This window comes from Eurosta solidaginis, chromosome 2, assembly GCF_040869045.1.
Source record: "Eurosta solidaginis isolate ZX-2024a chromosome 2, ASM4086904v1, whole genome shotgun sequence".
NCBI classification, from domain to species: domain Eukaryota; kingdom Metazoa; phylum Arthropoda; class Insecta; order Diptera; family Tephritidae; genus Eurosta; species Eurosta solidaginis.
This window is the reverse complement of record NC_090320.1, coordinates 54051679-54079418: the sequence shown is the minus strand read 5'-3', so window position 1 is coordinate 54079418 and position 27740 is coordinate 54051679. Positions and strand designations below refer to the sequence as shown.

The 27740-nt window shown below is 38.5% G+C and overlaps 1 protein-coding gene across 2 annotated transcripts in view; it reads left to right on the top strand.

Annotated features, from left to right (window-relative positions):
* IntS3 (integrator complex subunit 3) overlaps positions 1-27357 on the top strand; it is a 31470-nt gene extending 4113 nt beyond the window's left edge. The window contains exons 4-9 of one of the 2 annotated variants that reach the window (XM_067769495.1): positions 7765-9069; positions 12958-13115; positions 13178-13322; positions 16443-16568; positions 26645-26833; positions 26921-27356. In XM_067769495.1, coding sequence (XP_067625596.1) covers positions 7765-9069; positions 12958-13115; positions 13178-13322; positions 16443-16568; positions 26645-26833; positions 26921-26989 — 1992 coding nt within the window. In that variant the 3' untranslated portion in view covers positions 26990-27356. Of the gene's footprint in view, positions 1-7764; positions 9070-12957; positions 13116-13177; positions 13323-16442; positions 16569-26644; positions 26834-26920 lie in introns of both variants that reach the window. The other variant, XM_067769496.1, reaches the window with a different exon arrangement.
* Positions 27358-27740: the final 383 nt, after the last annotated feature.

The following is a 27740-nucleotide window of genomic DNA, read 5'->3' as shown; positions in this document are numbered from 1 at the left end:
TTAAGCCAGCTAGTTGAAAAGTATAAGTGTATTATGAAGGCCATTTTTCCATTATTCAATATTGGAGTTATTTATTCAACAGTTAGTGATACGAACTTAGGAAAAGGGCAAATAAGAGGATTTGCAAGTAAATTCGTTACAATTGGTGTCAGAAGTGGGATTGTTGAAAAAATTCCGAAGACTGCGAATACAACAAGGACATGACAAAGTTCAGTGAATTGAAGATCCAGCAACTGAAGAAGGAGTTGGAGAGCCGTGGATTGAAAACAACCGGCATTAAACTCGAACTTCAGCACGACTACGAGAGACAATGGAAGCAGAAGGTATTAACGTGGAAGAGTATGTCTTTCATCTTGATGTCGACGATACAACAAAAATTGAAGAGAAAAATGAAACATCGCAGACAGTTACGAGCACAGACTTGAACATGATTTTAGCTGCAATATCTGCTCAAACATCGACAGTGTCATCTCAACTGGCAGAACAGAAGACATATATGGCATCCCAACTGGAATCGCAAGAGACACGTATAACATCCAAGATGGAAACTCAACTAGAAGAATAGAAGACATATATGACATCCAAGATGGAATCACAGGAGACACGTATTGCAGAAATGTCATCTGAAATAACAGCGAAGATTGAAGCACAAGAGGCACAGATATCATCGCAGATCTCTGCTCAACTGGAAGAGCAAGAAGGACGTATTTCCTCGAAGTTGGAGGCGCAAGATACAAAAATTTTACAGTTTGAAGAAAAAATCGAGGCCGAGGTGGATGCTTTGAGAGGACGTATCGAACAGTTGCAAATAAATCACCCAGCAGTTTCAACGAGTAATCCAAAGGTAAAAACACCATCCTTTGACGGTTCTGTTCCTTTCCATGTTAAGCTACAATTTGAGAAGACCGCAACAGTGAACAACTGGAATGCTGAAGATAAAGTTTATTTATTTATTATCTACCGGACATAGTCCTCACAGATATGTAACAACTTAAACAAAAATTATCGAAATAGAAAAATATATGATAACAATTTATAAATACAATGACATTATAACTAAAATTTTTGTAAAAAATTCGCTATGGCTTAAATAAATACACATGTTCAAACATTCATATATTAATAGGAATACTGGAACATATTAATTGAAAAGAAAGTAATCAATAACATCAGCTTTAAAATGTTCTTTACATGAGTTAAAATCGGCATGATTGCAAACAGAGTTACATAAGCAGATCATTCTGTGAATAGGTTCATTATTTCCAAAATTCGTTCTACGCGTTTGAACGTAGAAAATGTATTTGTCCCCTAGATACATTTCAGGTGCATAGAAGGGGAGAAGAAAAAGTAATTCCGGAGAATCGATTTTGTTGTCGTAAATGTCTTTGATAAAAAAAATACCATAAATTTCCCTTCGAATATTAAGGCACTGAATATTTAAAATTCTACATCTTAGTTCATAAATGGGATCGATTCAAAAGTGAACATTCGTCGAAGGGCGAATTTAGTGAATCTCCTTTGAACTCTTTCTAACCGGCTGGAATGTGTGACAAAGTCTGAGTCCCAAATGATGCAGGTATATTCCAAAATGGATCTTACAAGGCTAATGTAAAGACTTTTCAGCGTTAGCGGACCAAAAAGTCTTTAGAATTACGTTTGAGAAAGCCGAGTTTTGAATTGGCAGCACTGATTATGTACTCCCTATGAAAGTCGAATCTAAGCTTCGAGTCTAAGTATACCCCTAAATCCTTAACAGTAGTTGTACGATTGAATGAGTCGCTATCGTTAAAGTAATAGCTGTTCATTATGCATGCGTTTCTCCGAGTGAATGTGATAATATTACACTTGGAGAAGTTCAAGAAAAGACCGTTACTATTACACCATTTTATCAATTCCAAGATGTCTTGCTGTAGCTCTATGCAGTCGCTAATGTGTTTAACTTTGTAATAAAGTTTTAGGTCATCAGCGTACATCAAGCAACTACAAAATTTAAAATATTGGCAAATGTCATTTATAAATAAAGAAAAAAGAAAAGGGCCCAGATGACTACCTTGTGGTACTCCTGATGTAACGATTATAGGCTTGGAGAGTTGCTGCTAATCTTTACTATTAATTTCCAGTTTTGGAGATACGACTCAAGCCAACTTAGAGCTTTGGAGTGGATTCCGAGTTTCTCGAGTTTATTTAGTAAAAGATTATGATTGAGACTGTCGAAAGCTTTTTCGAAATCAGTGTACAGAGTGTGCACTTGTTTGCCGTCCTCAATCGCATTAACCACAAAATTAACAAATATTGTGAGATTTGTGCTGATGGATCTCCCTGGATAAAAACCATGCTGTTGAGGGACAATATAGTTTTTAAAAACTGCAAATAGCTGGTCATTTACAATTTTGTCCAGCAGCTTTGGGATGATGGATAGCTTAGCAATGGGTCGATAGTTGTCTACCTTGTTTCGAGGGCCAGACTTATAAATTGGCGATAAGAATGCCACTATCCATTCGTCAAGGAAATTACCACATTCAAGGGACTTGTTAAAGATTTTAGTAAGAGGCGGATAGAGTGAAACCGCACAATTCTTTAAGAACAAGGGTGGCAGAAGATCGTATCCAGCTCCCTTAGATACATCAAGGCTCATAAGGGACTCCAGGACTTCTTCCTCTGTAACCGTGAACTGACCAATATTTACAGACTCCACTATCGCAGATGTATCACATGACGTACTAACTGTCCGGAACCTGTTAAATACCGACCCGAAGAAGTCGGCAAAGAGCTCACATGCTTCCTGAGTTGAGGAAGCAACTTTGCCTCCAAACTCCATTGATTTCGGCATACCGCTATATTTTCGTTTTGAGTTAACAAAAACCCAAAAAGACTTCGGGTTGGCTTTTATGTTAGACTCAAGCGAATTAATATATTTATCATGAAGGAACTTGGATAGGCATTCAAATTTCTTCCTGCACTCAGCAAATTTTGTTTCGTCGTCAACAGAGCCAGTTTTCTTAAATTTTTTATGCGCTTTGTTTCGTTGGTTTTTTAACCTCAAAAGTTCTTTTGTGTACCATGGGAGATTGAAAGATCTCTTTTTTCTGTGGGCTGGGACGTATAAGTTAAGGCTTTCTTCTACTACGCTCTTGAACTTCATATACATATTTGATAAGTCTAATTTCTCAAAGATTAAATTCCAATCAATGGAGTCGAAAAACGTATTCAGAGCCGTAAAATTCGCCTTATAAAAATTGAAGTAGTACTCGGGTTCAGTGGAGTTATTATCGTATTTATAGAATGAGAACTGGATAGAGATTGCTTTGTGATGAACCGATTCACAGGTGAGTGACATTTCACACTTATAAATATCACAGGATATATCATTGTTTATAAAAATTAGATCTAACACTCTGTTTAAATCATTTTCAATGTCGTTAATTTGAGATAGGTTAAAGGAGTACAATGTATCACAAAGTAAGTCCTCGACATCCTTTTTAGATGTAAAGGGGGTTAAAAAGCCGTCATCAGGATCTCTCACCCATTGAAGGAACCCAGATTAAAATCACCCAAAATACAGGGCGTTTGGTGAGGTAATAGAGAATCAATAATAAAGCTGATATTATCAATATGTGACTTGTACATTCCATAATTGTTATTTGGTGGGATGTAACTAGCAATAAAGAAAATTTCATTTATACTATCAAGGAAAGTTTCTCCTATATTCACAGAAATACAAATTTACTCAATGTTGGCATCATTAACGTGTAGTTGCACTTCACGACTTGCCAGAGAAGATGCTACAGCCACCAAAATACCGCCCCCTCTTGTTACCCCCGGTTGCAGTACTCTGTCCCTTCGATCGACATTATAAAAACGGTCAAAAAGCTCTGATGATAAAAAATCTGCAGTTAGCCAAGTTTCCACGAGTAAGATGACATCAAAGTCGTGGGTCGCTGCCGATTCAAATAGCTCATTTGTTTTTGTACGCAGACCACCGGCATTGTGATAATATATTGTGAGCTTTGGATTTGTGATAGGCGCATCACTCACTGTCCTCCCTTTGTCGAGACAAACTTTTGAAAAAACTCAAACGGTCCCTGCACTCTTCGTAGCATTGAAGGGACCAGCTGCCGAAATCTTACAGACTATTCCAGAGTAAGAACGGAACAGCTATGAAGCATTGATGGCCGCTGTCAAGAGACGTTATGGAAGCGATCATAGAAATCAGATATTCCAAATTGAGTTGCAAAACCGTCACCAAAGAGCGAATGACACTTTGCAGGAGTTTGCCTCGGATGTTGAAAGGTTGGCACATTTGGCAAATTCAACGGGTAATCCAAAGGTAAAAACACCATCCTTTGACGGTTCTGTTCCTTTCCAGGTCTTTGAGCTACAATTTGAGAAGACCGCAACAGTGAACAACTGGAATTCTGAAGATAAAGTTGCTGCACTCTTCGTAGCATTGAAGGGACCAGCTGCCGAAATCTTACAGACTATTCCAGAGTACGAACGGAACAGCTATGAAGCATTGATGGCCGCCGTCAAGAGACGTTACTGAAGCGAGCATAGAAAACAGATATTCCAAATTGAGTTGCAAAACCGTCACCAAAGAGCGAATAAGACTTTGCAGGAGTTTGCCTCGGATGTTGAAAGGTTGGCACATTTGGCAAATGCGGATGCACCCGTGGAGTACACCGAGAGGGTAAAAATCCAGAGTTTTATGGATGGCATACGGGACGTAGAAACGAAGCGAGCGACATATGCAAACCCAAAACCCACATTCGCAGAAACGGTATCCCATGCACTGACTCAAGAAACAGCATTGCTTCTGTGTAAGCCAGTTTTCAAAGCACGCCGTGTGGAGGTAGAATGCCAGAGTGGGTAGACGCAATATTGGAGGCGCTGAAAGGATCGCAAAAGCGGAGTGAAAAAGTTGTCAAATGTTTCAAATGCGGAAAGCCCGGTCACATTGCACGTCATTGCGATCTTGGTCCTGGTAGTTCCAACTTGGGTGGCCATAAACGCAAAGCTGGAGCAGATGAGCAAGAGCGTGCCAGATGGAAAAATCGAGAGCTAGCTCCAGCTATTGAATGTCCTGTGATATCTGTGTCGCAAATTGGAAGGAAATCAAGCAGTCTTACCATCAGAGGGAATGTGGATGGCAAGGAGCGTGTACTGAATGTAGATACGGGCGCATCTCATTCCTTGATTCGATCTGATTTAGTCAACAGGAGAGTAAAACCGTTACCTGGAGCAAGGTTGCGTACGGTCACAGGCGAGTATAACCAAGTCCAGGAAGAAGTGATATGTGAAGTCTTAATTGGGAAGGTCATGGTTTTACACAAATTCGTTGTGGCGGAGATCGTTGATGAAGTCATATTGGGAGTGGACTTCTTGGTTGACCATGGCATCAAGATCGATATGCAGAAAAGGGTGATGCGTTATAAGAACCAGGATATACCACTTAACTTCAGTTTGCAGAAAGGATTCAGTAGTAATCGAGTACTGGTGGAGAAGACTCGACAAAAACCACGGAAGGCAAAGGCAAAGGTTAATAGGTCGAATGGGCCAAATAAAGCAAAATCAAAAGTACCTGCGAGAGAAACACTGGCATTGACAAAACCTAAAAGACGCAGGAAAACGAAGCAACGAATTTCCGAGAAAGAATGCGAGGGTAGTTTCAAGCCGGAGCGCACTACTGTTGTGAAACGTGGGAACGATACTGATTATGCGAAGCCAATCCGTCAAACGCAAGCTCTACGAAGTAGTTCATTGGCCAAGCAACAGAGTGCGAGGGAACGATCCAGGATAATGAGTAGTAAGATGAAACACAGGTACGACAAGGAAAATAATTCGGAAGGTTTCCGGGAGGAAGATTTGGTACTGCTATACAACCCTCACCGGTGGAAAGGTGTTCCATCCAAATATCGGTGCAGTTGGGAAGGCCCGCACAGAGTTGCGAAGACGATCAGTGATGTCATCTACCACATACAAGCAATGGGGAAATCACGAAATAGAAGAGTGATACATTTGGCGTTGCTAGCAGCGTTTAGATTGAGAGATTTGTCTGGTCGGGACGATCAGACTTAGGTGGAGGGCAGTGTTACGAATATTAGCAAAACCAAGGTGTGCTGATATCTCTACGCCGATGCTAAACAGTGATATCATTCACATCCATAGGTCAATCATTATGTATCTACTTAAACGAAACAATAATTGCGTCTACACATATGTACCATGTACGTATACGAGCAGTGGAGAATCAATGCACAAACACATGCATATATCTGAGATACTCCTGAAAGTATGCAATGAGAGAAGCTATAAAATCGTGCAATTGTAGTTACAGCTGAAAAGTTTGAGAGCTGATGGCAATTAGTAGATTCTGGAAATGGAAGCGCCTAGAAGATGCGAACGTTGAAATCAGAGAGTATAAAAGGCAGCAAATGTAGAGGCGCTGTAATTCAGTTTGATTTGAGCTATCAAGCAGTTTCGATTAAGACGCTATCTAGCGAGCCATAGCAGTATTATTTTGAAAGTCAGTTTCATTTAAGCTTTCAGTTTGGTTATTAGTTGAAAAGTATAAGTGTTATTGTGACGTACTTTAATAAAGGCCAATTTTTCCATTATTCAATATTCGAGTTATTTATTCAACAGTTTAGTGATACGAACTTAGCAAAAGGGCAAATAAGAGGATTTGCAAGTAAATTCGTTACATTATATTTCGCAGAAGTATGTGCCGTATATAGAGAGTGTCCTTTTTATCCGAGGCTTGTTTTTGCTTCTCATTGGAGTATGGGGTGAAAATATTACTTTCACGTTTATATAGCGAGCCGCTGCTCCAAGACAGATGCCCGCTTGCAGCCGCACCTAGTGGTGAACAGACGCTGCCGATGGGAGATCCCCTGCTAGCCTTTAAACCGATTATATCAGAGTGGCCTAACCAGGTTGTCGCCTTCTCACATTAGCTCACCACCAAACGGATATTTAGTAGATACGCAGAGGATACTTGACCGCAAGCGACCGGAATTAGTGAGCTGCTTGAACCGTCTGCAAAATAATCGCTCTGGCCATTCTCAGGTGAATGGCGGTCAGAAGCTTTCTTTCATGGACTTCTACACACGGTTCCACCCTCCAGGAAGGCTTAGCACCCTTCGAAATGGATCTATCTGCGCAGCTATGGCAGGTTGTCTGAAAAAGTTTCTACTTACTATTCCAAAAACAAAATATAATTTTTCCATTATAGAAAAATTAAAAAAAAAAAACAATCATCATTATAAAAAAAATATTGTTCTGACCTTGAGCTCGAATCGAACCTTTATCAATAGGCCGATAAAAGAAAAACAATTATCTCTTTCCGTAAGGAAATAGTCTACCCTCCTCCATATCTGTCTGGTCTTTTCCGTTTATTTTTGTATGTCCTTCTCATTTGTCTTTTATCACTGTTGGCCCCTCCATCTCTCCTACCTCTGTCCTCCCGCCTATAAAATTTCATCAAGAGCCGTTGAGGATCTTCGAAGAAGAAATGCAATAATTGGAAGTGGAGCAGTAAAACAACTTTCATTTTAAATTGTTCGCGGTAGAACGCCATCTATCGGCTAATTATATGTTGCATGTATTAAACATTCCTGGCATGATGCCGTGCTTACCCCAATTTTATCAGATTTTCTAACATCACACTTTGTTCTATTATCCTCACATAAATGGACATTAATTTTTTTATATATAGATTAACCTTGTTTTAACAAAACAAAATTAATTGTGTATTTTCTTTTTCAGGTCATTCCAAATTTACAGCCACTATTCGAATCACCAAAATTAGATCGTGAGCTGCGTAATTTAATTCGGGAAAATTTTCGAGAATTTGTATCACCCACCCACCCATCTGCGCAAATGTTAACAATGCCTGCATTCAAGAAGGAAGCCGATCAGCGTGCTCTTCATAGAGGGCAAACATTTTTCGGTGGTCCAATGGTACAACCACCTGAAATGCATTTGCAAAATAATTTTCAACTTGGTTCTACTGTCTCTGACTTGATAGACACACCAAGTAACGATGCGAATGTAACAGATGTCAGCGGTGCTAGTGCTGTTGGAAGCGCTACAATCGTTATTGATGACGATAGTAAATTAACGGTTATATCACCTGAGCATAACGATTTGGAAGCCGAAGCTGCCTTCAGCGATAATGATGATGACGATGTTACAAAAGATGCCAAGAATGAAGAACTTACGGATGATGATGATGATTTGCCGCTATCAAAAGTGCGATTAAAAGAGAAACCTATACCCGAAAAAATCGATCTTCCCGCCTCCATAAGTGACACTTTCGAAACATTCGTTACAAAGCGCAACTCATTTACTTGGGAAGCATTTTTGGCGGATTTTCGTACACTGCCCGCCTCAGCATTGGATGAAGCTCAATTAAATTATGTGATCTCGAATACGCATTTAATATTACGCGAGACATTGCCACAACAAAATATTTTAACTGATAGTAAAACAGATGAGAAAAATTTGGCAAAAAGTATAAGCTATCCAATTTTCGGGCTATTTCGTTTTTTATACGAAAATGAAGAGAAAAGCAAAAAACCCTTTCAAAATCTTATAACAGAGATATGTGAACGTATACCGGAAGTAGGTTATTTGCTACTCTATTTTATGAAAGTACACGTAAAATTACAAACGCGTAAAAATAGTCAACAGTCAGCACAATTCAAAACACCAATTTATCGGTTATTATGTGAAGCGATTGGTGAAAAAATCGACGATTGCTTAGCACGTGATTTAGATATGCTCGAAAAAGAGAGTACGGCAATATTTCTTTGGCTGCTACCGGATATATATCGCGAGTTCAAAAGTACAGCTATAAACAATAATGAATTGTTACGAATAACATTGAGATGTATTGATGCGAAGAATTTGCGTGACCTGATATATTATGTGGCGCAGGGAAAATTGACGCTCTTTAAACAAGATGGTTTAATTGATTGTTTGCGAGAAAGTTTGGTTTATGAGACATTTGAACAGTTGTCTCTGTGGCAGTTAGTGCAAGCGCATGAGGTGCCGCTTAAGTGTTTACAGGTAAAATTAAATTATGGCACACTGAGTAGCGTCCAAATTGCGACTATATTGTAATACTTCAGTTTGTTTACTAATTGCGGAGAATTTAAGCTTTCTCAATGCGTGTTTTATTACTTTAAATCTTAACATCTGTACAGTAATGGGAACGAATACATTTTACTGCACAGTTGCTAGTAGTTGCAAGAGTATTATTAAAATTCTATGAAGATAACGAGCCATAACCGCCAATCAGGCTTCAGCATGATTATACATTTTTATACTCAGCGTGCTTTGCACACAGAGTATATTAACTTTGATTGGATAACGGTTGGTTGTACAGGTATAAAGGAATCGAGATAGATATAGACTTCCATATATCAAAATCATCAGCGTCGAAAAAAAATTTGATTGAGCCATGTCCGTCCGTCTGTCCGTTAACACGATAACTTGTGTGAATATTGAGATATCTTCACCAAATTTGGTACACGAGCTCATCTGGATCCAGAATAGATTGGTATTGGAAATGAGCGAAATCGGATGATAACCACGCCCACTTTTTATATATATCAAATTTTGGAAAACGTGATAAAATCAATTTTACAAATATTAATCATAAATCAAAAACCGTTAAAGCTGTCGTAACAAAATTGGGCATAGAAGTTGCCTTTACTATAAGAAATGCTTTGAAGAAAAATAAACGAAATCGGTTAAGGACCACGCCCACTTTTATATAAAAGATTTTTAAAAGGGTCGTAGACTAGAATAATAAGCTATAACTTAGCAACAAAACAGCTTTGTATCAATAGAATTTTACTTTTTAAAATGAATTATAACATTAAATTGAAAAACACTAAAATTTTTGAAAATGGGTGTGGCACCGCCCCTTTTATGTTTTATGACTAAGCAATTTTCTATGTTTCGGGAGCCATAACTCGAAGAAAAATTAACGAATCGTAATAAAATTGGGTACACAAATTTTCCCTATAGTAGAAAATATGTCTAGTAAAAATAGACGAGATCGGTAAAAGACCACGCCCACTTTTATATAAAATACTAGCAGGCCCGGCAGTTGTTGTTCTGCCCTAAATTTGGTCTATCTGCATACATTTTAATAAGCTTTTTCCGTCTAACTCTGCCCTACCCCTCTACACTTTTTCCTAATCTTTTTATTCACTCCTCCCTCCGTCTTTTTCGCTTCATCTATCTCCATCTTCGTCTCATTCTATCTCTTTCTCAGTCTCCTTATCTCTTTTCTCTTCTCTCCATTTTTTCTCATTCTTATTCATCTCTTGTTGGCAGTCCCAGAGGGTGGTGTGTATTTTGTTCAAGTCCCATTCCGAGTCTCAGTCCCAGTCCCATTCCAAGTCTCAGTCTCAGTCCCAGTCGTAATCCCAGTTCCAGTTCGTCTCTGGTATACTTCCCGGAAAAAAGCATCGTAAATACTAATATAGGCAAATTTATATACGAAATTTCAGGCAAATCGAATTGGACGTATGTAAATAGGTATGTGGGTATTATTAATTCTTGTCTTTATTTCGGCTTCGCATGCATATTTATCAGTTTTGCCAGGTTGATGCGACTAAATCGAATATCACAATGAACTTTAGAGCTCTCAGCAACAGCTTTCATTTGATATCCATAATACACACACATTCTAGGGGTATCCGGGTCCATGTTTTGGCCTATATCTCGAGGCCCTAGTCACTCAGCGGTGTAAAACTTACTCTGTATTATAGCATACATCAACAGCTTCAATTTGATACCAATAATGTAAAAACAGATCATAGTGTTACCCTGATCCACGTTTTGGCCTATAACTCGAGACCCTAGTCACCAATAGGTATGAAAACTACCCTGTATTAAAGCACTCATCACCAGCTTCAATTTGATACCCACAATGTAAAAACATTGTCTAGGCGTTCACGGGCCCACGTTTGGCCTATATCTCCAGACCCTAGTCACCCAGGGGTATGAAAATTCTCCTCTACTAAATCACTCATCAGCAGCTTTCATTTGTTATCCATATTGTATAAACGCATTCTAGGGGTACCCGGGTCCACGTTTTGGCCTATATCTCGAGACCCTAGTCACCCAGGGGTATGAAAATTATCCTGTACTATAGCACTCATCAAAAGCTTTCATTTGATATCCATATTGTATAAACACATTCTAGGGGGTTACCGGGTCCACGTTTTGATCTCAAGACCCTAGGCACGTAGCGACAAAAAGGTAGACGTTGGCCGATTCTCAGGCCTACCCAATATGCTCACAAAATTTCATGAGAATCGGTTCAGCCGTTTCGGAGGAGTTAAGCCTCTAACACCGTGACACAAGAATTATATATATTAGATTTTTAAAAGGGTCGTAGACTAGAATAATAAGCTATAACTTAACAACAAATAGTTTTGAATCAATGATATTTCATTTATCAAGTACTATTGTAAAGGGAAATGGGGAGACATTTTTTTTTAAAACGGGCGGTGCCACGTGTTATGTAGAAAAGTAATTTATCTGAAATGAAATGTGCAATTGAAGCTCACGCTGAGTATATCATGTTCGGTTACAACCGAACTTAAACACCTTTACTTGTTTTGATTAAAATTTATTTTCGTGTAGTGTATTTTGTTTTTGTAATTGTGGAAAAAGTTGTTGCTTAACCTTTTTTGGCGGTTAGGTAAGCTCAAGTGTATATGTTTTCAAGACCTCTACGCTTACGATCCGTGATCGAAGCTCATTTTGTAAATCACAATAGCTCTAAAAAGGTGGATTGGATTAACGGCATTATTGAACTAGCGCCAAATATTGCTCGTTAGATCTATTATTTATTATAATTTTCAAAAAAGGTTTGACAGTTGCATAGTTATCGCTTGAGTGAAAATGGTTTTCAGTCACTGATCGTAACACGTAATACGGGCCCACATTGTCGATTTCTCACATTAGCTCACCGCTTAACGGATGTTTAGTAGCTACGCAGAGGATACTTGACCGCAAGCGACCGGCAGTAGTGAGCTGCTTGACCCGCATGCAAAAGAAGCGCTCTGGTCATTCCCAGGTGAATGACGGTCAGAAGCTTTCCCCACTTTCGTGGACTTCTACACACGGCTCCACCCTCCATGGGGTGTTTTAGTGTCTCCACTAATTACGAGGCTTTTCAAAATTAAAAACTCACAGTATTCGCTTTCTTTTCTCTTTCCGTTTGAATGACGGCACACACCGACCGTACATTAAAAATAAACAGAAGCTTATACGCGAAGCGTTTTCAGTACAAACATAGTATTGGTATTTATGAAACTTCTTTCAAATTTGAAGAATTGGCGCTTCGATCAACAAAGCTTGTTTAAAATATAATATTATGAAAAACTTCTATGCGTTCAAAGCTTCATGCATGCATCTCATATAAAGAAAAATATTACTCATATATGGGGAAATGCGGTTAAAAAAGAAAATAAATGTAAGGCGCGATAACCTCCGAAGAGATCTAAGGCCGAGCTTCTCTTCCAATTTGCGTCGTGCTCCTCTTGATTTTCCCTACAAATTGGCTGGACGGGACCTACATGTTTTATGCCGACTCCGAACGGCATCTGCAAGGCAGATGAGTTTTCACTGAGAGCTTTTCATGGCAGAAATACACCCGGAGCGCTTGCCAAACACTGCCGAGGGGCGACCCCGCTTAGAAAAATTTTCTTCTAATTGAAAAACCTTATTTATAAAATTTTGATGTTGCTTTGCCCGGGGTGCGAACCCAGGGCATACGGTGTGATAGGCGGAGCACGCTACCATCACACCACGGTGGTCGCGGTTAAACAATTCTAGAAATAGTGTTCTCCGCCTACACCACACCAAAGGTCCTCTTTCCTTTATCACCAACTCCGCATAATAAAATATATCTTCTATATTTTTTTATTTTAGGATATTTTACCTGAGCTTGAATCTTCAAATCATCCCGAGGCACTTAGTTATATGCTATTATGGCTTAAAACAGAAGAGCCCACGAATGAGCTGATACGCCTTTTGCTGAGTAGAGAGACAAAATCTCGAGGTGATCCATTTGTTACCTCGGCGTTGCGGTAAACAGTTTTTTTTAATTTTGTCATAGAAAAATATAAATTTCAATTAAATCATCACAAAGGTTCTGGTGTCAAAAGGGCGAAGAAAAGCTATCAGAAATTATTGCATCACTCCTCACGTCCAAATATCCCAGCTCATCTCCGAACAAGCGAAAACGGCTTACCAAGGGAAGCTCAGCTATGAGTAGTTTACCCTCCGCTGATCAGGTAATGTTGAAGAACAATATTGATTCATTAAATTTAACCGACATATTTAACGGTAGTAAGTAATTGCATGAAGTAATAAAGGTAGATGAAAAGCCCAATTCTAAACAAAAATTTCTTGCTAGTTTCTTCCCTACTCCCATTCCTCGTACTTTAAATGAAATATTCTTACCCAACAAACATTTAGGCTAGATAACGATTAGACGAATCGAGTTATGATGTATTTCTCTAAGGTGGTAATACACAGGGCTGTGAAGCATCTCTGGTCTATGCCTAAGGATGGTAAACGGGTGTTTATTTTCTCAGACAGGCAGGCCGCATTAAAGGCCCTGGACTCATTCGTCGACGACGCAAAATCGGTCACTGAATGCCGCAGATCTTTTAACGAGATGGCTCAGCACTTCAGTATCAGCCTTATATGGGTACCTGGGCACAGGGACATTGTAGGCAAGTGCAGAGCAGACGAGCTGGCCAGAAGAGGCACCACCGACCATATCCTTCTGGGACATGATTCGGTAGGTATACCCATGGCCACTTTCAGGCTTCGTGTGAACACAAGCACTATAAGAATTGCAAATGGACTATGGTCAGCCATATCATCGTGTGAGATATCCAGGCTAACCTGGCCATCATATGACAAGGGGCGCACAAGAGCGCTTCTGATTTTAAACAAATCAGATCTATCGTCCCTGATAAGGGTTCTAACAGGGCATTGTTTAATAGGCACGCATGGTGCTAGAATGGGGGTAACGACCTTCGACTATTGTCGCAACTGCAGATGTACAGAAGAAGAGGAGAGTGTCCAGCACCTTCTCTGACATTGTCCAGCGCTTAGTAGGCGTAGGTTGGCCATCCTTGGTAAACCTTTTCTACATGACCTTGCTAAGGTCTCTAGCTATGAAGTCAAGTTCTAGCAAAATACATAAATTCCACGAAGTGGTTTAACCCGCTTTAGGCAGGGTAGAGGTCCTCTTTGAGACCGTATAGGGTATTACAATGGGCCAATCGGTGGCCTAAGTAGTGAGCTGTTACCATAGTGTCCAGCCCAGCCCTCGCAACCTAACCTAACCTAAGGTGGTAAAAAAATTTGAATATAATTCAAAGGTTTCTAATAATAATTCAAAATCAAACTTAACCAAAATTCTCTCTGCCACTTATTCCTTCAGTATTTAGCTCTTCGTTGATTTGAGGTATGAATGAGGACACGTTTTCTTCATAATGCCTGTCAAATAGCATGTCAACTGCTTCTGCTTGCTCACTTGCCTTCTAACTTTTTTTATTCATTGTCACTACTTTTAATTATTACAAATGAAAAAAACTGACTTTGCTAATATCAATATTTTCGCTCAATCTTATGCATTCCAGTACCATCGTCCAAATTCAAGCAAGATGTTGCATTTGTAAATATAAAGGAACTTCAGAATTGACAGTTGAAGTTTATTTCGTCTTGCCCATTCACATACAAAATTTCGCGAAGCACTGTTATAAACATTCTCACTATACAAGAAAAATACTTTCTAAAATATTTTGTATTTTGTATTCATTTGTTAAATTGCAGTTTTGAACTGGGACAAATTTTAGAAAAGTACCAACAAGTGAAAAAATAATTTGACTTGTTTTGACTCCAAAACAAAAGTTGGAAGATGGATACGTTTTCATGTTAGATGGCACTAGTGTCGCTCGATCTGCCTAGAGTATACCTACCCGCGTTAGGTATGCCTGTCGTAAGAGGCGACTAAAATACCAAATTGATTCAAGGGGTTGTGTAGCGCAACTCTCTCAAGGAGTTGCCAGCGCAATATATAGGTTGTTGTAGCAGTGCTTCGCCCCATCCAATAGGTGCGACCGATCACAAATTGTCATCAATATCCTCTAACTGGAGTCCAAGGAAACTTGCTGTTTCAACAGGGGTGGACCATAATGAGAGGGGTGTTAGAGGCGTTGGTTCCACAATACAGTTAAAGAGATGGTTGGTGTCATGTGGGGACACGTTACAAGCAGGACATATGTTTTGTATGTCGGGGTAAGGTATTAACCTGTTACAGTAAGAGTTTAACCTGTTACAGTATCCAGATCGAAGTTGAGCTAGAGTGACTCGCGTTTCCCTGGGGAGTATGCGTTCGTCTTCCGCAAGTTTTGGGTACTGTTCTTTGAGCACTGGATTCACCGGGCAATTCCTGGCAGAAAGGTCCGACGTCTGTTTGTGGAGTTCACTGAGGACCTGCTTGTGTTTTTTGGCTTCATACGGCTGAGTTCTCAGGTGCCGTATTTCCTCATAATGCTTACGGAGATGACTCCTCAAGCCCCTGGGCGATGTTGGCTCATCAATCAGATGTCTTTTGGGATGCCCAGGTTTCTGGGTATATAGCATCTCCAACCCAATTGTCAACCTCACCTACCCGTGGCGAATCCTGTTTCATTAACAGCCGATGCTCTGGCGAACCCGAACTCCTGATGGATCTAGGGGGTGGGAGAGCGGGTTGGCATAGAATGTATCATGTGGTCATACCAAATCGTTCCCGATATGGTCGGGCTGGTAACTTTATGGTGCTTGTAACCGGAACGTACCGGACCCGCATCCGGCAAAGGACCATCAACATCGACAACACTTCCCAAGACCTTCGGGGAGTGTCCTTATCACTACAACAAGAACAACGTGCAATCTTCTTATCATGCATTAGATTGTGTTGAACGCAATCCAGTGCGGGTGGCATAGGTGCTAGAAAGCTTCTAGTATTTGCCCAGAGAAAGGAGATATTTTTGAACATAGGTCCGGGTTTTTGATAGGGGTTTTCAGTTTGGTCGTTAAGTAAACTTTTCGTTACACTATAGACTGAGGTCCTCACGGACCAGCCAGTTCAACCTTACCTTAATCTATAAGCTCTAATTTTTTGAAGCATCGTTGCTATAAGCCTCTGCTGATACACATTGTTACATCATCTACCACCTTTTTCTGCTCAAAGGGATTACCTCTTAACGCTTGGTTTACATAGATACATATCAAGAGTTTTCATATTACAAACCTCCCAGATACTCATCCGCAGCTACATGATATGACAGCCAAATAAATGAGTCCATGCCGTATGTTATTTCATTTTATATTGTATTTTTTTTTTAACAAAGGTGCTGAGTCACTTGGAGCATTATCGACGTAGTTGCAGGCATGGTACAGGCACTGGACTGTACGTTTACGATACCATGCAGCGTGCGTTGCAAGCGGCATATACACATAGTAATGAAAGCACAAAAGTAAGTATCGTTAATGAAAAATGGGTCGAATCGTCTCATACGATCACAGATCGACAACTAGATCGGCGGGTTAAAGTGTTTAGAATATACTCTCTAAGTAGATATGCATGTCGTAAGGGGGGCGCCTAAAATCCGCAGATACAAACGTTATAGGGGTTAGAAATCAAGCTATGTGGCTAGATTATGTTATACTTATTTGGCATTTAAAATAAGTTTTAAATTGCATGCAAATAATTACAATAAAATAATAAAAAGACGGGAAAGGATAGTCAACAAGCATGAACGAATGACTAGATCCCGTAATGCCACAACAGTGTATTTGTAATTTAATTTATGAAAAAGGTTGCTGTCAAATAACGTAACGCTTTTGAAGTTTTTCGGTTTCCTTAATTATCATTTTTCTTTAAATTTTAACGTGTTTTCTAAACGGTCACAAATTTAAATTTCGTAAAAATTTATTTTTTCGTTGCGTTTGTTATTTTCAAATCGGGTATTGTATCAAAAAATGAAATTTTGGAGTGTGACTCCGATAATGACCTACATTTTGGCGTCCATGTAGCCGCAATTGTATCACAAGTTCAGAGCCATAGCAAAGTCCTCAAGTCCCTCGATGGCAGCACCTGGGGCAAAGACAAAGAAACGCTGTAGCAACCTTTGAAGCAATTGACCAGCCGCTTGTACGCTACGCGTCTCCAATATGGACACCGAGCGTAAAAGAAACACACTGGTGGCAGGCCTGTCAAAACACCGCGCTCACAAGAGGCGGAATAGTCCCCATAAAGGACATAAACGAAACGAGGAACAAATAAGTTCTGGTGAAAGCTCAGAAGCTTGTCCATCCTAACAGACAACTAATGGAGGAGCCCCGCCTCCCAGGGACGTAAGAAGTCCCTTCTGCAAGCACTACAAAGAAATCCGTCACACAAGAAGCCTTATGAACCAAAAGAGCATAAGGAAGGTCCTCAGAGTCATCTTCAAAGAATCGGTAAGTCCTATGACGATAAATGCCCACCGAACCTCGTTCTCAGAGTCCAATAACCGAAACTTGCAGTTGAGGAAAGCAGAATCTCCAGAGAGTCACTTTGGCACAGCTTCGATCTGGATACGTGAATCATATTGACGACTGACGGCACCCAATACTGACGACTCCTACTGTGGAGGAAAGGACATTAATCTTTCGCAATTTTGAGTTTTGTGAACTTTTTATCGAAGTTTTTTGTTAATCTTGCCAATAAATGCTACTTTGGACTAAGTAGGCAATTGAAAAGTAAAGTCCTCTCTCGGCGAACGAAAATCATACTCTACAAGTCACTTATCGTACTCGTCCTGCTATTTGGGGCAGAAGCGTGGACCATGACAACAGCAGATGAAGCGGCTTTGGGAGTGTTTGAGAAAAAAGTTCTTCGAAAGATTTATGGACCTCTACGCGTTGGCGATGGCGAGTACCGAAGAAGATTTAATGATGAGCTGTACGAGCTATACGCAGACATCAACATAGTCCAGCGAATTAAAACGCAGCGGCTGCGCTGGCTAGGCCATGTTATGCGAATGAATGATGATGCTCCGGCCAAGAAAGTGTTTCTATCGGAACCCGCCTATGGAAGCAGAGGTAGAGGGCGGCCCCCACTCCGTTGGAAGGACCAGGTGGAAAACGATTTAAACTCCCTTGGTGTGACCAATTGGCGCCGGTTGGCGGAGCGAAGGAGCGACTGGCGCGCCTTGTTGAACGGCCATAACCGTTTAGACAGTTAAGCGCCAATTAAGTAAGTAAGTAAATTTATAATTTAAATTTAAATTTCCCAATACAAAAAATATCAATAAAAATCTAAGTCAAATAAATTTGTTTTTCTGTCCTCTTTTATTACATTTTACTTCATTTCAAACATACTTCAAAAGCGTGACGTCACAGCAGAAGTTTTACTTTTTGTTGTTGCCTTTAATGCGAGCGACCTGTTATTTGGATCATGGTCAACAAAGTCAATAAAGTTCAATTGAAATTTGAAAAATTAAATAAATAAATATTAATTTTCTTACATTAAGTGTAGCATAAATTCGCGAATTAAACGAACGCTATTTTTAAATTATGTCAATTACCATTGCAACTTCCGGTAATGGGTGAATCGGAACTTCAGTTACAGTGGCTTATGATAAAAAGGGCTACGTACATGCATATGTATCGCAATATCAGGCAAATCGAACAGAGAATAGAATTTGATCATATAGATCGATCCCTTGTCCATGTCCCCGAAAGAAACTTCACAGTATAGATCAGATCCTGGTTCACTTTCCGAAAAGAACGGTATTACCCCTATACCAAATTCCAAGAAAATCGCACGATAAACTGTTTTATGTAGAATAGGTCGGTCCACTTCACGGAATGAATATTTTCCTTGTCAAAGAGGTACCCCTGTACCGAATTTCAAGCAGCGAATCGTGCCATACAAAAACGTTTTTTTGAACAGGTCCGTCCCTGGTCTACTTCCCAGAAAGAAGTTTCTCAAATATTGAGCATTATAAAAAAAAATGCCCTTTTTGAAACGCTATGATTCTCAAGTTAGCCATTGTTTAGAAACACCGTTTGAAATTTTAGAATTATGTTAGTTATCAACATGAGCTCTAATGGCACTCTAACCCAAATGCTTATTGGGTACATATTCTACGCCATTGCCGAGAGAAAAAACGCTGTGATCCACTAAGTAAAAAGTATAAATTAAAAACTATGGTCACTTCAAAGGCGTCGGACGTCTATGTCAGGAATTGCCCGGTGAATCCTGTACTCAAAGAGCAATACCCTAAACTTGCGGAAGAGGAACGCTCACTCCCCAGGGAAACGCGAGTCACTCTAGCTCAACTTCGATCTGGATACTGCAACAGGTTAAACTCTTAAATAAAAAAAAAAAATAAATGTAAGGCGCGATAACCTCCGAAGAGATCTAAGGCCGAGCTTATCTTCCAATTTGCGTCGTGCTCCTCTTGATTTCCCCTACAAATTGGCCGGACAGGACCTACATGTTTTATGCCGACTCCGAACGGCATCTGCAAGGCAGATGAGTTTTAACTGAGAGCTTTTCATGGCAGAAATACACCCGGAGCGCTTGCCAAATACTGCTGAGGGGCGACCCCGCTTAGAAAAATTTTCTTCTAATTGAAAAACCTTATTTCTATAATTTTGATGTTGCTTTGCCCGGGGTGTGAACCCAGGGCATACGGTAAGGTAGGCGGAGCACGCTACCATCACACCACGGTGGCCGTCGGTTAAACTCTTACCTATCCAGAATCAACCCCGACATATAAAATGTATGCCCCGCTTCCAATGTGTCCCCACATGGCACCAACCATCTCTTTAATTGTATTGTGGAACCAACGCCTCTAAACCCCCTCTCATTATGGCCCACCCCTGTTGAAACAGCAAGTTTCCTTGGACTCCCGTTAGAGGATATTGATGACAATTTGTGATCGGTCACACCTATTGGATGGGGCGACGCACTGCTACAACAACAACATTACTTCAAAGGAATTATTAATTTTTTATATTTATAAATGTAAAAAAGTGTAGCTTGAATGTTTTCAAGTTTATATTTTGCAGTAAAAACAAACAAAAACGCAAATAACTGATAGGTTAACTAGAGTTTAACCCTGCCAAATCGGCCGCTTAGGCCCAGCTTAAACTTCAGTTAGAGCTGACTAAAAACTGCATTAAAAGTGAATGCGTAGTTTAACTGGCAAACTGAGTCGAACATGAACTGAAATTCCGGCCCTTAGGAATGTTGGAACGAAACGCAATGAACAAAAGATAAAACAAGGAGTTGTCGTGTTTGAACGACAATAGCAAAACGGGGTTCCTGTGTTTGGACATTGCCGCAGCCGATCAGCAATGTTGTAGCGATAAGGACACTCCCCGAAGGCCCTTGTGAGTGTTATCGATTTGATGGTCCTTTGCCGGATGCAGATCCGGTACGTTCCGGTACCAAGCCCGACCATCTCGGGAACGATCATATGTATTTGTGCTTGCATGTAGTGCAGACAATGGAGTGAGTGAAGGCAGGCCGTTGTGAACGAATTTTGTAATTGAAATTTAAGAACTTCCCGATAAGCTACAAGCTTGAAACTTGGAATATAGTTCAGAACCCGATGACTAGGTGACGCAAGGATCGAGATACTCACAAAAATCGTATTTGCGGTACGATTTGGCTCATATTTGGAACACATAATACATACAAGAATATAAAGTGACCTATGAAAAAGTCGCCGCTAGGTGGCGCAAGGATCGGGAAATTCACAAAAATCTTATTTGGGGTCTTAGTTGGAACAAATATTACATACAGTCTAGTAGAAGTGACATCAAAATATTTTGGAGTTGGAGGAGGACCAAGCATACGTGGCGCAGAGTCGAGTAAAGTCATGGGAGGGATTATGTATTGAGGACTTAGATTGTAACAAATTGTCAGGAAAGAGTCTTTGTAATAATGAGTCACTAAATGAACTAAAACAATAACAAAAGCACGGTTGCATCTATTAAACAGCCTATTACAGCTGATTTACCATTGCATGATACAAGTAAAAATCACTCAATTCAAATAATGAAATTCATGCTGATGATGCCATTACACTCACAACAACATCGCTGTCATACGCGTCTACGTCATAATATTAACCAAGTTTGTATAAGAGGTACAAATGCTTCCACAGAACTCGTCGTTGCTGCTCGCCTTAAATGGCTACACCTAGCTTCATTTTCGTCCTCAGTATCTGAAGCGGATATCAAAGATTATGTGTCTAGACAGATTAGCTTAGATATAACTTCGATCTCGTGTTTTAGATTATTGAAAAAAGGCATCTTAATTTCTAGTCTGCATAGAATTAACTTTAAACGGGGGGTGCCGGAGTCTGAATATGATAAATTATTAAGTTCGGATATTTGGCCTAAAAATGTCATTGTAAAGCCTTTTCAGTTTTTTCGAAAGGCTCAGAAAAAACCACTACAGAAGGAGTAAGGTGCAATAATAATGATTGTGGACTAAAACTATATTTCCACAATGTTTCCGGTATGAGGACCAAGTCTGATATCGTGCATAACTTCAGTTCACAAATGGATTACGATGTCTTTGTTATCATTGAGACGTTGCTTAATGAAAACTTTTTTGACAGTGAGTTCTTTGACTTAAATATTCACAATGTTTTTCGGAAAGATCGAGATGCTGGTAAAACTGGTCGCCTTCGTGGAGGAGGTGTACTAATCGCACTCAAAAGGCAATTGTGTGCATTTTTAGTTCCTCTAAACTGATGATTCTCTGCTTGATCAACTTTTCATATGTGTTAAAGGTCCTACTTCGCAACGATCTTTACATCTACTGGCGTCGTATGTACCACTTCGCAGCTCATTTGAGCTATACAAAGGACAGGCTGATAATATTATTTCTTTGGTTCTCAACGATCTACACGATATCCATCTCTGCGTGCTTGGTGACTTTAACCTGTTTAACGTTCAATGGTTAGCTAGTGCTTCGAATTGTGGTCTCACACCGAATAATCTTGCTTCAAATCATGAATTGTATTTCATTGATAATGTTCTTAGTCTTAACTTAAGTCAAATTAATACGTATTTTAATTCCCAAAATCGGCTATTGGATCTAGTATTTGTTAGTGGCAATATTTGTTGTGAAGTCTGCGAGTGCACGGATCCAATAACTCCTTAGGACGGGCATCATTTACCCCTGCATTTTGAATTCAAATTCTACAATTTCTTCTCGGTACCTTTAGAAAGTAAAATAACTTTTAATTATTCTCGTTGCGACTTTCCGAGTTTTAATGATTTTCTACTTGATATAAATTGGGAGCAGTTACTTGGGGGTCTTGATACCTCAGATAGCTTTTCTAGTTTCAAATCTTGCGTGCTCAAGCACTGCTTGGATTGGATTCCAGTTAAAAAGCAAAGTTCTTACAAATTGCCATGGTATTCTAAGGGTTTACTAAAACTGCGGAATCTAAAAAATAAATACTCTAAAAAATTAAAATCACAAAGAACCATATTTTCTTCATTAAATATAAGCAATATGTAAAATATTTCAATAACTTGAACAAATCCCTGTACGCCAACTACATCCATAATATTGAGTCCAATATTAAGTCTAATCCCAAAACTTTTTATATAAAATCGAAAAGGGCTTGCTCCAGTATTCCCACTGGCATTTACCTTGATGGTACCACAGCGCAAACTCCAAGCGATTCAGCCAACTTATTTGCTGAGTTCTTTAAATCAAATTTTTCACGGGATGATTGTAATCAGTACCCTGATTTTTCGATCAGTCCAAACTCTGCTCTAAACTTCGGATCCCTTTTATTATCATCTGAGGATATTAGTAAAGCGATTTCGGAGCTTAAACCATCATCTCAGACAGATGTTGACGGATTTTCGCCGGTCTTGATGAACAATTGCCCTTCCTTAGTTTTTCCGTTGAGATTGATATTCAACAAGTCCCTATCGTCTGGTACTTTCATTGATGATTGGAAGGTTACTTCTGTTAGGCCCGCTTTTAAAAGTGGCAATAAAAATGATGTCCGTAACTACAGACCTATTTCCAAGCTGTCCGCCATTTCTAAAATTTTCGAGCATGCCGTCAGGGCAAAACTAAGTTTTGCATTTAAATCCCTGATATCTCCGTGCCAGCATGGCTTTGTCGCTGACAGATCTACAATTTCCAACCTTGCGGTTTTTAGTGAACACTGCATTGCGTCATTTTCTGGAGGTTTTCAGGTAGACTGTATCTATACAGATTTTTCTAAAGCTTTTGCAGCGTTTCTCATAGTGTCTTAATTAAAAAGTTGAGTTGTTTTGGATTCCATTCCTCATTTCTCCTATGGATTAGTTCTTATCTATCCAATCGACAGCGTGTGGTCCCTTTTGATGGTGTATCCTCTAGTTCCTTTGTGGCAACCTCTGGTGTTCCTCAGGGAAGTATATTAGGACCACTATTTTTCATGTTATTTATTAAAGACATTAGTAGTTATTTTTCATTTTCTGTTTGTTGTATGCAGATGACTTGAAGATATTCTCAATAATCAAGATACCTGATGATGTTCTAAAGTTGCAAAGTGATATCAATAAATTATATCAGTGGTGTCTGAACTCACGTCTGTCTCTTAATCCGTCTAAATGTTTCCATATGACCTACTCTAAGTCAACTTCCGTCTTGCGCACAAGGTATACAATTTATGATTGCGAACTTCAGTGCGTAAGTGAGATTAAAGACCAAGGTCCTCTTTGATAGTAAGTTTTCTTTTAATAGTCATATTAATTATGTAACTTCTAAATCTTACTCCATGCTTGGTTTTGTTAGGCGTAATACCTCCAAATTTTCTGATCCTTTTTATATACCTCGTTTATAAGGTCGCACATTGAATATCCTGTATTTATTTGGAGGCCCTGTACTCAGTTAGCCATAAATATAATCGAGAGGATACAGAAAATTTTTCTAAAGTATGCTCTTCGTCCATTAAACTTCTCAGAACCCATGCCATCCTATTCTTCTCGGCTTATGCTCTTAGGGCTCAAGTCACTTGAGAGTCGGCGATCTATACTCTTTTTAACTTTTGTATACAATGTGATTAAGGGGGTTATTGACTGTCCTGATCTGTTGCAAAGGATTCGCTTTTATGTTCCTCAACGACGTCTTCGGAAATTCTTTCCTTTCTATGGAGATAACTTCAGAACAAATTATGCTAGTTATGCTCCTGTTAATCGCGCTACTTGTGAGTTCAATGTACTAAGTAAAAAAAGTCTCTCTTGATTTTTCGCTTCCAAGAGCCGATTTTTTGATAATTTTGAATTCCGCTTTTTAAGCTGTATATTTTAATGACAATTATGCTGTATGTAATACTTTGTAGATTCTATAGTCTATAAGGATTTTTTTGTCCAATGACTTATTAATAATAAATAAATAGCATGAGAAATAATAGACAATTAAATAAATACTAAAAACTTGAAATAAAAATATTAAAAAAAAAATGTTTTAAGTTAAACGGTTTAATTGAAAACAATACTTACATGAAGTAATAATAATACTAAAAACTAAAAATAATTAGGTATGTCCTAGGTATTAGTCATCACACTCCTCACCAATCTAGGGCGTTGACCAGACAATTAAATAAAAGCGTTGGGCGCGTCAAGTTTCTATTGATAGGCATAAGTAAGACCAACTGAACCTTAATCGGGTTATGCTACGCCTCACATTTTTAGAAATTTCACGCGCCCAACGCATTTATTTGTCTGATCATTCAGTATGTTAGAGATACACACCAATATGCTGTGCGGAATGCGAATGACTTTCGACTAGGATTACAGCGGACTACTGCAGCCCAAAACACATTATTATATAAGGGCCTTAACATATTTAACTCGTTACCTGATTATATCAAACGAGAGAATAATATTATGAATTTTAAACGGCTATGTATAGATCTTATTCGAGGCTAAAATACTTTTTATTACTTTTTACTTTTTATTACTTAATATATATATATCATACACGTCTGTGAATTGAAAATGAATTTGTGATATTTAAAATTTATTGTGAAATCAAAAAATATGTAAACATATTAATAATAAATATCAATCTAATCTAATCTAATCTAATCAACGCCCTAGATTGATGAGGAGTGTGATGACTAATACCTAGGACATACCTAATTATTTTTAGTTTTTAGTATTATTATTACTTCATGTAAGTATTGTTTTCAATAAAACCGTTTAGCTTAACATTTTTTTATATATTATTTTTCATGTTAATCATGTGTTGTTTGAGCGCTTGTGTCTCTTGGGGTAGCTACCATACATTGCCCATTGTGTTCAAAGTTACGATTGGATGTCGTATATGTTGAAAACAAAATTACATAAACGTTAAAAAACTGAAAGGTTTTTGAAGTTTTATATGCATTTATGTATGTTACGATTCGATCCCTAGTCAAAATATTATCCATTGTACAGGTCTACAAGTAGGATATGTAGCAGCACGCACATACACAGCCACGCTCACCTGATAAAATGCTTGTTCTTGTTCGTTTTTTTTGTGGATGCTATTTGGCACTGTTGTACTTCTTAGGACCAAAAAAAGTTTAGTAGCTGCTATCGAAAACTGCTTAAAATTTTTTTTCTTATATTACAAAGAAATATACTTATTTACTTTCAAACGAGCACTTAATTACATCTCTCTTTAATAACCATATATTTTGGACAATTTTAATTAACAAATTGTGATACTTTATTACCGGGGACGATTGCTAAAACACGACCAAAACCGTCGGGGGAGGTATTAATAGACGCGTTTTGGCCTCGCTTCAAATAATTCGAATACTTTTTCTCTTCGGACTATTGACAACAGGACAAAACGCGTCTATTCATTTTTCTTTCCGCTTTTTTGGACGGGTTATTGCAGTCGACCTCGGTTTCAAACTGTTTTTCGCGGAGAACTTTTGAACGGGTAGAAAAACTTAACTCACGTGTTTGTATTCTTAATACTGAAATAACTACGCGTCCTCAGATACCCCAATTGAAGACTTTTTTATAATTTTCTGAAGGACCAATATGGGTGCACTTAAAATTTCCTACTAAATTCGTTCAAAAAAATTTACCATCACAGCAACCCATATCTGATATTCCAATCCCTTTTTTGCTTCCCTGTGTCGCTTTCGACGAAGCAACCCCGGTAATTTTGACACTTCGTTCAGTGTCAAAACTCATGTTCCACGCAGGTTCCACTGGGTTCCACGCTAGTTTGACACTGACCGAAGTGTCAAACTGCCGTGTGTTAGAAAGGGAAAGAAATTGTTTCCCTCTCATACATATCATACTTGTAAACCTGTACAATGATATTATCACCCACCATTCAAAAAATACTTTTTAAATATGTACATATGTCACCCGGCCTATGAAAAGGTGGCTTATGACTCAAAAAAGAGATTGCGAGAAACAGCTGTTAACAGCTGTTTTGTTTTTTTTTTTTTTGAGTCATAATCCACCTTTTCATAGGCCGGGTCACATATGTTATTTCGTTTGTTTTTTATATATTTTTGTATTTTAGAAGCAATATAGCGATTTATTCGCATTGGCGGCTGAAGACGAAACCACAGCTGTGGGTAGACGTGGCGGAAGTGGGCGTGGTAGAAAGCAACCGACTAGTAAAAAGGATATAAACAACCATAATGCGAGCAATAAAAAAAACTCGGACCCAGTAAAAACCATTTACTCGTCAGACGAAGAATCGAGCGAAGTATGCTAAATGCCAAAGCGCTGTTTGCTAGAAAATTATTTAATTGCTTTTATTACTTTATTTTTTTTTTTTATATTTTATTTATAGGAGGATTGGCCGAAACAAAAAATCTCGCAAGCCAAAAAACGAAAAAAAACTATCAATGACTCTGACTGACAGTATCAACAACAAGGGTTTTATTGTTATAAAGTAGATCCGTATAGTAATGAAAAAGATTTTGCTAATTAAATTGTTTAAAATAAACTAAAAAAATTTAATAAAAATTCAAAAAGAGAAAAAAATTAATATTAAACAATAAAGTATGTATAATTAAAGAATAATAATGCCAATGTAGATGTTTCAAGTGTTGAAATATTCACGTTATATTTTTTTATTTTTAATTAAAAATAAAAAGTTATAAAAAATTACAATAAGCAAACATATATATATATAAATATAATTAGGTGCGATAAACACTGAAACAAGATAAAATGATTGTAAATCCTTTTGATTAAAATAACCACCATGAAAAAAATAAAAATAAAATAAAATATTACAAATGTATTTGTATATATACTAAATACAATTTTTACCATGTTTACAATGTAGTATGTTAGTATGTTCATAAAGCCCAAATTAAACTTCCTTAACCCTAACGCCATAGTCGTAACCATACCCATATCCATAAACATCTCCAATGTGATCGATTAATAGTGCCTTAACCTAAAAATCGTGAAAATTTCATAAAAATGAGGAAAACGCAAAAAATTACAAACATATTCCACAAAAAATAAGTCTCTTAGACATAACGTATCCAAAACAATGAATAAAATCTACAAAAAGTTATTAAATTCAACAACTCAAATATTTTTAGGCTATGGATATGGCGGGAAACCAAAAACTAGTTGGTTGGCTATAGTATGGTTAT